Raw genomic sequence first — 11,427 nt, forward strand, 5'->3', positions numbered from 1 at the left:
CTTTATCTTGTCTCTTGTCCCTAGTGATAAAGTCTTGCTAATAGCGTTCAGATCATTTTATAATTCTTAATTGTATATCAATCCACAGACTGAGAGCATTGTTAATAAGCTAGTCATGTGATGCACTAGTTCTCCAAAAAGTCCAAACTAAATTATATCAAAAATAAGTTCACAAAAAGCATATTCTGATTTTGCTTTTACAAACTCAAAGTTTTTTATATATTTTAACTTCAATTTGTAAATCATTTATTTAAGTAATAAGAGTAGATCATTTTCAAATTTCGGATTTAAAAACCATAGGTTCTGAAATGGTAACCAGCTAAAGTAAATAGTATTATATTGTGCAGTGATGTAAGGAGTACCCGTGATTTATACCAATAGAATCCATATATGATACCATATTTTAGTTTTCTTTTTTCTCTGAATGTAAATGAATAGTTATATTTGTTCAAAAAAAAAAGAGAATAAATATGGAAATGCTAATAGTAATACGGTTGAATTTAAAAAAGAAAGTTGATCCCTTTCTTTCTCTCTCCTTTATCTGATTCCTGTGCGAGAGATTCTGATTTTATTCAGCGTAGAGACAAAAAGAAGTCACTCCACACACCAACTCACACACACTGAAGCGAACCTAAACTTTCATTAAAAATCGTCCATCGTTTCGATAGATCATGCCGCCAGGTGCGAAGAAGAGAAAGGCGTTGAAGAAGAAGAAGCAGCAGCAACAACAGGAACCGACTGTAACAAGCACGAACACTAAGGGATCCACCAATGGCGATAATCACCATGGTACCTTTCTTCATCTCCCGCTCGATTTTTGATCTCAGGATTTGGTCGATAGATATCGTCTTGAACGGTTTAATGGATTTAGGTATCGGATTAATCATTTCATGGTTGCTGCGATCTGTTTGATTATTGCTCCATCATTTGTGCCTTTTTGTTTTAATAGTTCTCTGATCATCTGTTTCGAGCTAAGAATTGATGAATGAATGCTTCTTCAGCCCCGTTCGTTTGGTTGCCGCAGGTTTCGGCGTCAGCAGCGGCGGCAGCGTCAATGAGAACAGTTGTTGTTTGTTTCGCAGACGCTGCTGACGCTGCCGCTGACGCTGCCGCATGTTATATCGCGACCGCAAGTTTTATCGACGCAGCTTCCTGCGTCAACAAAACGAACAAAAGTTGACGCAGAATGTTGACGCTGCCACTGCCGCCGGTACCTGCGGCAACCAAACGAACAGCCCTTTCGTTCATTGAACTTGAGCTACACTTTGTTGGACTGATGAAGAAGAACAACAGAGTTAGTATTTTTGTTTACTCAGTATTTGTTTGATCTTTGTGAAGAGAAAGGACATGATGAAAATGGAAGGCAAGATGATAGGGGAAGTGATGATAGCAGTTTGAGTTCCCCTGCTTCTCAAGGAAGTGGAGAATTTGGCGAGGCAAAAGATCCATCTGGTTTGGTGAATGACACTGCTAAAGAGATATCAGATCATGTTACTCAGGGGCTAGGACCAAAAAATGGTATTGAAAGAGGAAAGGATGACAAGAAAAACTCTGTGGACTTAGCTTCTCAGGATGCTTGTGGCAATTCGATCAAGGAAATCACTCCTGTTGCCAAACCTGAAAAGACTGAGCATGCTGAGACCTCAACACACTCAAATTTAGTCAACAACAAGTCTGATGGAACGAAGGAGTATCCATCTCCGGAGAAAGATAATGGTAAGGTGGCGGCTACTCTTCCTGGGTCTGCTGCTGGAACAAGCAGAAATGTAGGGAGTATAATAAAATCTGAAGTTCCAGTGTCCTCTGAGGAGAAGGTTGCATCTCTTTTCTTTTCTTCTTACTGCATCATTTTACTTATAGATTCCTCTCTTTTCAGTTGGCTGAATCTCCTGTGGCTGTGATATATGCAGCGTCTCTTGTTGACTGATCCACCAGCCGTCCGAACTTCCTGGTTAAGTTGCTGCGGTTTGTTTGATGCAGTGACAGGATCTGACAGATAAACACAGGTTAGTCTTGGTTTTATGATTCTTGCTACATGTCCTTTACCTGGTCGAGGCTCCTTATTTCTATGATCTTCCATGGCGTATTATGTCTCCTGCTTTTGTGGATGGATGTCCTTGATTCATCAATATTTCACTGAAACTACTTCACTTAATCTTCTGACCATCTAAATGGTCTCTAGTAAGAGGGTTCGTGGAGTTAGAATCTTGGATTGTGAGTGGCTCTTTAAGTAGATTGTTTAACTTAGAGTTTCAATCAGTTACTGAAATTGTTTACAAGTAAATATCAATTACCAAACTATGTAAAAAAACAGATTATAGTCTCCCAGGAATCTGAAGTTTATGGCAATGCATAATTGCGTCCTTGTCTTTCACATCATTCTCTTCTCTAAAACTTTGATTGTATTTGTATAATAAAATACGTTCTCCTAAGTCTACTTGCTCCTTTTCTTGTTTATAGGTCTTGATATATATTAGCTACTTCCATGTTCTTTGCTTTGGTTGTCACACAATCTTGTTAAAAATGGCATCTAGCATAAACTCATCTCCTTAGATTCTTGCGGTTTCTCTCCACTCTCCCTCAGGGATCAAATCCTTTTTCTGTTCTTGTGTGAATCATTAACTACATTTTCTATTATGTTAAACCGTCTCATTGACATGTTTTCTCTGCATTTTATTGCGGAAGAGCAGGAGGTAGATAAAGGTGGGACGCGCATGACAGCCAAAGCTCAAAGACAACCGAAAAACATGATTCACGGTCCGTAAACTTTTCTCTGTACATTGTCTTTGGTAGATAATAATGTGGGCGGCTTTTAGCAACATACGAACAAGACCAACATCCTTAACTGGGTACATTTGTTCATTAAATGGATTTTAGATTCATGACTAAATCTAGCTCAATCTTTCTTATCAATTACCACAATCATCATTGATCTTCTATATATTTAGTTCATTAGATATGTGTCGAAGCCTGATCCGTTTCAAGCCTCAAGTTTTGATTTTATTCCATGAACACCAAGTGACGCGCACACAAAACAAGATCTGAACCTTTTGTACACAAAGAATGCATGAATTTAAATTAAGCTTTTTGTTCAACTTCCTATGAAAATAACATCACACACACGCAAAAACACTCAGCATAGATTGACATGAAAAGTAGAAAGAAACCCGAAAGCTCATGATTCCTTAGGTAGGTCTCCTCACGCCGTGAACAGCAGCGATGTAAAGAAGCTGTGTGACTGAGAGTATGATCAAGAACGCCTCTATGGTTCTCTACAAAGCAAAAGGAGAGGAACATGAAGCCAATAATTATGGGTTTTCCTAAATTGAATCTTTAATAGGATTTAGGATTAGAGAAAATTCTTCACCAGTTTTGCATTTCGCACGTGAAGCTCGATTTCTTTCCAGGCGAATCTGTTGATGAAATAATTATTAGTCATACCACCAATGTCTCAAAACATGATGTGCTTGCTTGTGAAACAAGAGATAGGTTAATATAGTTTATATTTACCCCATGGCAAGGACTGTGAGGGTCCAGGCAATAGTTGCAGCTGCGGCTGCAGCAGGTAAGCTTCCCACGGTCCAAGAACGAATGTGGCTAAGGCCTGAGATTGTGGAAGCCGCACCAACTACTCCCGCAAGCAACGCGAATGTCACAAAGAAACCTGTGGCTGCGTTTCCCATCGGAAAATAAATTGGGGAGAAATGTGCTGGCAGCTTGAGATCAGGGCCTTGTTTTCAAAAGAATCCGAAATGTTATTAAGTTAAAGAACAACAAACCAAACTATACGTGCGAAAAGCAAACAAACTCGAAGAAACCAAAAACCGATAACAAAGCAATCATAATTGGAGATGAGTTAAAATTTTGATCGTATACTTACCAATTTCGAAACCGTGGTCGATTGCACGGTTCATGGCCCATCCTCCAATCCCTAAAACAATCACATACATGCAGAAGTTCAGCACCAGAAGTAGAGAAGCAACAGGTTTCATTTGCTCACCCGCCATTTCACCCATTTTTTTTTAAATTACAAAAACAGGAGAAGAGAAAGAAAAAGAAGAAGAACAGAGGAAAATTAAGTTTGTTCTTATGTTTGGAACAAGATATGTGAAGCTACTTTATAAACTATGCATTGTTCTTTTCTTGTTAAGGCTGCTGGTAATAAAATAATGGTTTATTAGAGAGTTGTAAAGTTGATAGCTTGAAGTTCAAGGCAATATTATAAAACCCAATATTCTTGGCTTTGTTCTTTGTACATGTAGAAAAGTATTGTCCAAATTTTCAAGAGTCTTTATAAAGATGTTCTTACAGAAGACAAAAGGTAGATTCTTTGGCAGTTTAATGTCTCCTTATTATTTGCTTCTTATCCAATTGAGACATGGTACTTATTCTTAAACAATTCTCAATGATTTGAAGAAATTACAAAACCTTTGCGTTGTTACGTTAATGTAATAGTCTCCAAATGATCCAACCGTGTCTCCAAATGCATCTTAGGATTTTTGTTTTTTTTTTCATATCCAGTTTCCTTTTCAAACAGTGGAGTAGTAGTTTTTGGACAGCTGCAATTTATAACTTTTGTATCTACAAGTCTACAAAGATGTTATCATAAGATCCATGAAAGTAGAATTCAGTAAGTAAACCTGCATCATAAATCTGAGACTGGTACTCAAATCTGCTCTTATACTCCTCCTCGAGGTAGAGGAAGCTGTCGCTTCTCAGCATCATCAGGACCAGTGTCAAGTTCCATTCCGAAAAGATCATAATCATCAGCATAATCTGGTAACTCGGTAAGGTCAAGATCGTCCATCATTACTGTCAGAAGATCCTCTTCCTCAGGGAGCATGTTTCCAATGGGATGATACTCAATGTCCTCAACAGTTTCATGAAACTTGTCGGGGGCGAAAAGCAGCTGCATCATCTGTGAATGAGAAACCATCTCTGCTGTCACTCAAACGCACTGCAAAGAAGCAAAACTTGTAAGCGAGAGAAGATATGTGTTCTACATAATGATTAAGTGATTTGTTTTATACTTTTTCCATGGGGGAGAACTGACAAATACTGAATCGATGAATGTTCAACCTCTCTTTCTCAGACCTCACGGTCGTATATTTATACAAAGTACAAGATCTCAAACCTAGTTGAATATGGAAAGGTATCTCAGACCAAATTGTGGATTAAAACATATAAGATGGTGAGAAGACATGAGGCATAAGTATTGTTATTTACTTAGGCTCTGGCTGGTGACCTTTTCGGGAACACGAAAAATGAATAGAAAATGAACGTATAGGAATAAAATTACAGGAATGAAGAAAAATGCTTGTTCCTTATCAAATCTAACAAAGAATAGTGATTTTTTTTTGGAATGATAAAAAATTCAGCTTTTCCTTTTGTTCATTGGTCACCATTTTAGTTCTTTCATCTTTGATGATGTACGCACGATTGTGAAAAAAGATACGTGTCCTAAACCAAGAGAAATTAGGAATACCGGTTAAAGTAAAGTAAACCAAACTGAATCGAATTGAACCGGTCACAGTTTACCCTCTTAAACCAGCAGAGTTTTTATATAAAGACAAAGCCCTAAAGCTAAGCTTCATTAATCAGAGACTCGACAAAACAAAATCTTCAATGTCGTTGTTTATAAAATTCTAGTTCTTTATCATTGGGTTTTCTTCTCTTACTCCGTCCGTCAATGATTTTGAAGGAAAGTGATGATATGAAATTGTCGCCCCAGTCTTATTTGCATCCATTGCGATGGATGCAAGATGGTGATTGACTATTCTCGTCTGATTCAATCGAATTCAATTTTTTGTAACGTTATTATAGGATTTAGTGTTATGGATATGATGAAATGGCATAATTGTTTTGTGACACCCAGTCTGATCTGCTTCTGCAGAGTGAGTGATTTGCCATCTTTCTGATTCCTATTTCATTGATGTTTTTTTGTGTGTGTACATGGGAGGAATGAGGATCTTTATTACCATACGTCTGCAAATCTGAATTACTATGTTGATTCAAAGACATGCACTACCATCTGACCTCTTTTTTTTTTTTTTAAATCTCTTTTTTTTTTTTTGTTTCACTGCAATCAATGATGAATAAAATCGTCCATATTTAATGATAAACCCGTGATTATTAATCACTAGATCACCATCTTTCGGCTGAGATTGCAGTTTTTAACATTTTGATTTTGTATCTAAATTGCCTATGGTATCTGATGTCCAAATTTATAAAAAAAAGTAGTTGGACATTTCGTTTTTCAAAGGCAGAAACTGAATCTGAACAGGCCTTTGCGACACAGCTAGCTTAATCACATAAGCTACTTGTTACTTTTTACCTGTTTACATTCGATAAACACTTGTGTGTCTATCTTTTTGGTTCATAATATCTTTTTTTTCGTGTGTTTTGGATCATGAGTTGGGTTTGACTGAAGTGGCTTCTTATGGATTATTATTCATTCACTATTTGCTTACTTAACAAATGACAGCCTGTCGTTGTTTGGTTTGGTCCTGACTATTATGGATTTCACCTTGTACGTTTCTTGCCTTGTCTTAGGATGTAGTGATATTGATATGATGAAATTGGCATATTTGTTTTGTGACACCCAGTCTGATCTGCTTCTGTAGAGTGAGTGATTTGCCATCTTCTCGTATTGTCTAATTGATATATTGTCTCGTATCATTTGTGTCTTTGTATTGTTCTTGTGCAAGTTAATTAATCACTTAGGTTGGTCTCTTGGACAATGAAATGGTTTTCTATTACAGTTGGTGTAGAATCTTGGACTGGTAGTGACTTTAATCTGTCGTTGCTTGTCTTTTGTTTTAAAGATGTTGAGAATTTATGTTGATTGAAAATATAAAAGTCTCTTTCAGTTTATGTTGAGAAACAAGCTTTGCCCATCATTGTACTTAGGTAGCTCTGCTAATCATCTGAGTAACACATCAGTATACAACTCCAGAACACTAGCATCATAGTTGCGTTTAACGCAACCTTTTCTTCTGGTCTTTGCCTCTGCTCTCCAGCCATTGTTATATAAAGCTCCTGAGCAACCTAACCAGACACAGCACATGCTTATGTTTCTACTCTATCTGATCAATGATGGTCCCAAGTTGGTATGGTCCACTATATCTGCAAAACAACTTGCGGACTATACAACTTATGATGGTGAGAAGGCATGATCATGTCTGATGTCTGTAACAATTCTTCAAAGCCGTCTTTCTTTATATTGAATTGAAAATTTCAATGTTTACATTCAGGCGCTTCCTTTAGATCTCAACCCCAAGCGTGATAGAGTTCATATAGAGGGTCAGTTTTTAAGCTGCATCAGATTTTGTACCACTTGCTATGTTTTGTACCCATCAAAATGTGTAATCAAAGACTTAAACCAGCTTTTCTCAAAGAGAACAAAAAAATAATCCTACTATATAAAAGCTACTATTTTTAAGGTTTCTGAGATAGGACACGTCAGCTAAAATATTTTCAACCTGTTAAATCGACAGCTTAGCATCATATTTACATGTCACCCTTCTTTTCATTTACGAGACTAAAATAAATTGGACGGAGCCTTTATATTATAATTGAGTTATGTTTTACAGGTCCATAATCAAACCATAATTACATGTAAAGTCAACAATAGTTGTACAACGACTCATGGACTTCATCTTCTTTTTCCTATCTAAAACTTCCATACCTTTTACACCTTCTCCAATTCTCTTTGTAAAGTTACTTCCCACTCCTACTCATAAAGACCCTCCACTACTACAACAATCCAAGCAATTGTTTCGGGTTCCTCCGCTCCAAACTTATATATTACTAACTAATACTCCCTCCGCTCTTTAAAGTTACATATTCTAGAGAAAAAAATTGTTTCAAAAAGATCCATTTTTTACTTTTTCAATTCATGTTTTATTAACTAATTGCAAACTTCAAAAAATTTAGTTACACTAATTGATTTTTTATTGGCTTAAAGTTATAGAAAAAAATAAACACAAAAAATTATACAAATTTAATGTATTTTATTAAAATATGTGAAAATTTCCTATCTAAAACTTCCATACTGTTTATACCTTCTCCAATTCTCTTTGTAAAGTTACTTCCCACTCCTACTCATAAAGACCCTCCACTACTACAACAATCCAAGCAATTGTTCCGGGTTTCTCCGCTCCAAACTTATATATTACTAACTATTACTCCATCCGCTCCTTAAAGTTACATATTCTAAAGAAAAAAATTGTTTCAAAAAGATTCATTTTTTACTTTTTCAATACATGTTTTATTAACTAATTGCAAACTTCAAAAAAACTTAATTGCACTAATTGATTTTTTATTGGCTTAAAGTTATAGAAAAAAAATAAACACAAAAAATTATACAAATTTAATGTATTTTATTAAAATGTGTGAAAATTATAGAATATGTATCTTTTAGGAATATAGGGAATATTATTTTCCCATTTGTTACCAGCAGTCATGGTGTCAAATCCAGACTGATCAATCGAAGCTTCGAACTCTCTTCTCTGAAATTGAGAACATGATATGTGCGATTGGATGTCGTCAGTGGAGAAATCTACCGCAGATCGGTGCAGGAATGAGAATGGGCATATGAGGGATCAAAAGATGAGACCTTCAGAGATTTGGAGCCGGGGCTCGATGGCGACGACATAGATTACGCTGGAAATAACGGCAAAAACGGGATAGTGGTAACGAAGGCTGAAGAGATGGTAGCAATGATGGAGATTCTTCCTTTGTTTGTGTATCAGTCAAACATGAACAAGTCTCTTAAAACACTCTCGATGAAGAAGCCTACTCCTAGAGGTAACAGCTTCTACTGAATAGTTGTTCTGAAAATCCATAATTTTCTGTTATATACCAAAAACTTATTGATGTCGTATGAAAGAGATTCTGTTTATTCAGTTCGCTTACTTTCTTCTCGAACAGTTTGATCGATGGAGATTCAGTGGGCAGGAATCTTCCTACTGTATTGTGGGTGCATCACTGCTTAGTTGTATTCAAAGTAAAATTTGGTGCCTCAAACTTTTCGCGATCTTGCTAATTACTATTAAAATCTTTCAAGCTTCTTCCGGACAATACACAATTCATGTGATTGTTTGTCGCTTTTGTAGGTTATGGCTCTTTTAAGTGGTTTCTCCGGATAATACACAAAGTGAGATGATTAGGAATTTTCACTTAAAACACTCAAATCCAGCCCTGATTCTCTTCCCTTTCGTGAAGAACTGATTTAATTTGTTGTTCGAAACAGTAGAATATGATCAGTCTATTAAAGAATTTGGATTCCTTGAGATTATAAGTGGGTTACTTTCCATATTGGATTCCTTACAAGTTAAATCTCAACTAGGCTACGACGTTGATGCCGATAACATTTTTATTTGCTCAAGAAAATATTCAATCAGAAACATAAGAAACCACCACTTTAATTATTAAAAATATCACCAGTTGGTACGAATCTCCACATGTTTGGCTGCATGCATGTATCTCATTAATAGTGTATAACATTCACTTGGGATTAAGAATAAAACACAGTAAGCAGAGAAATTCTGTTGAAGTTCGTTAACAATTATTTATGTTTTGTAATATTTTTTTTACTGTTGCAAGTATAAACTACATCTGAAGATAATATCAGTTTCTTTGCCAATATATCACTTCTTTTGCCAAACTTATGGTTCGTTCCCTACCTACACAACCATTAAACTAATTACATGATTAATTAGATGATAAAACTAAGGTACTTTGATATTAAACATTGAAATTTATGTTTAATATTAAAGTTTGGACAAAGCACGCGGTGCAGCCTACAAGAGTTAACATTAGAACCAGATTTTTTATTAATGAACATATTTTGAGGCAATTCATGAATATTATCTAAAAACAAAAGTTCATCGTATACAGTAACAAAAACTTTAGTTATATTCAAAATGTCCAATTCTAATTGACTCTAAATTGTGCAAATATTGAACTTACATGAATGGTGTGTTTTACCAACTTAAAGCCAAAAGAAATCATAAGCAAAACATTATTAATGGACAACATTTCTAGCTCCTTTTCAAGACCAAACTTTGCACTTTTAAGGATAGAACTATCAAACATGATATATATGTATACTGAATTTTAACAGAAAATTATATAACCACATAATCCGCGCGTAGCGCGGACACAAATCTAGTAATAATAAAACCTGCTACATGTAAATATTGTGTGTTGTCTGATTAATTATATTTCTTATAAAACTTTCATTAAAAAAAAAGAATTGTATTTTGGAGGGTCCAACGGAGAGGAGGGAGGAGATAATGCAGAAGCTGGGAATTACAACAGAGGGTGGGGAAGGGCTCTATCTAGTACTCCCAGAGTCTTTTGGAGGGTCCAAAGTCTCCATTTTGAACTACTTGAGAGAGAACTTGAATCAAAGAGTTCATGGATGGCAAACGAAGTTCCTCTCCCCGGGGGGTAAAGAAGTTCTTCTCAAGGCTGTTGCAATGGCCCTGCCCACTTACACTATGGCATGCTTCTTCCTCCCAAAAACCACAATCAAACAGATCATGTCGATCATGGCTGAGTTCTGGTGGAGGAATGGGAGAGATTCGCGCGGAATGCATTGGAAGAGTTGGGAGAGCTTCTGTAAACCCAAAGAGTGTGGTGGCCTTGGTTTTAAGGATCTTGAGGCTTACAATCTTGCGTTATTGGGGAAGCAACTGTAGATAATGATCAAGAACCCCCAGTCATTAATGGCCAGAGTCTTTAAAAGCTGATATTTCAAAGCATCAGATCCGCTCAATACCTCACTAGGTACAAGACCATCTTTCGCTTGGAGAAGTACTCATGCAGCGCAGAAGTTGATTCAACAAGGAGCGAGAGTGGTGATTGGGAATGGTAAAAATATGAGGGTGTGGTCAGAGAGATGGTTGGGCGCAGCACCAGCTACAATGGTCCAGTCGATGCGGATTGGGGCGCAACAAGGAAGTGAGAATTGGTCTGATGATATGCGAGTCAGTGAACTACTCATACCTAATGGGCGGGAATGGAATATGGACATGCTTAACAGACTCTTTACAGAGGAAGTTAAGCACAACATCACATCGATCCGACCTGCATGCACAAATAGTAAAGACACATGTGTGGGAGTTCACAAAGACAGGGCATTATATAGTCAAATCCGGTTATTGGGTCCAAACCAGCATTCTTGCACTGCCAAAGGAACAGCAAGAAGTGGTTCAACCAAGCCTGGATAGTATCTATCAGATGGTCTGGCGTTTAGAAACAAGTCCCAAAATCAAGCACTTCCTTTGGAGATGCCTCGACAATGCCCTTCCGGTGGCTGAAAACATGACATATAGACACATCGGTAAAGACAAGAGCTGTTGTCGATGTGGAGGAGAAGCAGAGAGCGTAAATCATTTACTCTTCCAGTCAGTGGCGGAC

General features: G+C 36.8%; 2 protein-coding genes and 4 non-coding genes across 14 annotated transcripts; 5 read left to right on the forward strand and 1 right to left on the reverse strand.

Moving 5' to 3' along the window:
• Positions 1-505: 505 nt before the first annotated feature.
• LOC106357974 lies at positions 506-2,913 on the forward strand. 9 transcript variants are annotated; one of them, XR_007314837.1, is made up of 5 exons: positions 506-789; positions 1,025-1,219; positions 1,339-1,814; positions 1,877-2,006; positions 2,691-2,913. XR_007314837.1 is itself a non-coding variant. In XM_048736628.1 (5 exons), exons 2-4 carry the CDS (start codon positions 1,114-1,116, stop codon positions 1,998-2,000), a joined length of 672 nt encoding a protein of 223 aa, XP_048592585.1. In that variant the 5' UTR covers positions 510-789; positions 1,025-1,113; the 3' UTR covers positions 2,001-2,006; positions 2,686-2,913. The 9 variants fall into 9 exon arrangements, 5 of the variants coding, with proteins under 5 accessions (XP_048592585.1, XP_022544443.2, XP_013653159.2 ...); XM_048736628.1 differs by having other exon boundaries at positions 510-789; positions 1,911-2,006; positions 2,686-2,913; XM_022688722.2 differs by having other exon boundaries at positions 514-789; positions 1,911-2,006.
• A 58-nt stretch (positions 2,914-2,971) lies between these two features.
• LOC106357977 (membrane protein PM19L-like) lies at positions 2,972-4,132 on the reverse strand. Its single transcript, XM_013797709.3, has 4 exons — positions 3,881-4,132; positions 3,511-3,730; positions 3,368-3,413; positions 2,972-3,272 (listed from the first exon to the last, which is right to left on the reverse strand). The coding sequence occupies exons 1-4, from the start codon at positions 4,014-4,016 to the stop codon at positions 3,186-3,188; spliced, it is 489 nt and encodes a 162-aa protein (XP_013653163.2). The 5' UTR covers positions 4,017-4,132; the 3' UTR covers positions 2,972-3,185.
• Positions 4,133-5,701: 1,569 nt separating this feature from the next.
• Positions 5,702-5,790, forward strand: LOC125576813. Its single transcript, XR_007315237.1, has one exon. It is a non-coding gene; the product is annotated as a small nucleolar RNA U31b (small nucleolar RNA).
• Positions 5,791-5,836: 46 nt separating this feature from the next.
• On the forward strand, positions 5,837-5,921 carry LOC125576816. The gene has a single exon (XR_007315240.1). It is a non-coding gene; the product is annotated as a small nucleolar RNA snoR4a (small nucleolar RNA).
• A 33-nt stretch (positions 5,922-5,954) lies between these two features.
• Positions 5,955-6,041, forward strand: LOC125576785. Its single transcript, XR_007315211.1, has one exon. It is a non-coding gene; the product is annotated as a small nucleolar RNA Z195/SNORD33/SNORD32 family (small nucleolar RNA).
• Positions 6,042-6,080: 39 nt separating this feature from the next.
• LOC125576786 lies at positions 6,081-6,169 on the forward strand. The gene has a single exon (XR_007315212.1). It is a non-coding gene; the product is annotated as a small nucleolar RNA Z196/R39/R59 family (small nucleolar RNA).
• The last annotated feature ends 5,258 nt before the right edge of the window (positions 6,170-11,427 follow it).

The sequence above is a fragment of the Brassica napus genome, chromosome A7 (assembly GCF_020379485.1).
Source record: "Brassica napus cultivar Da-Ae chromosome A7, Da-Ae, whole genome shotgun sequence".
NCBI lineage: Eukaryota > Viridiplantae > Streptophyta > Magnoliopsida > Brassicales > Brassicaceae > Brassica > Brassica napus.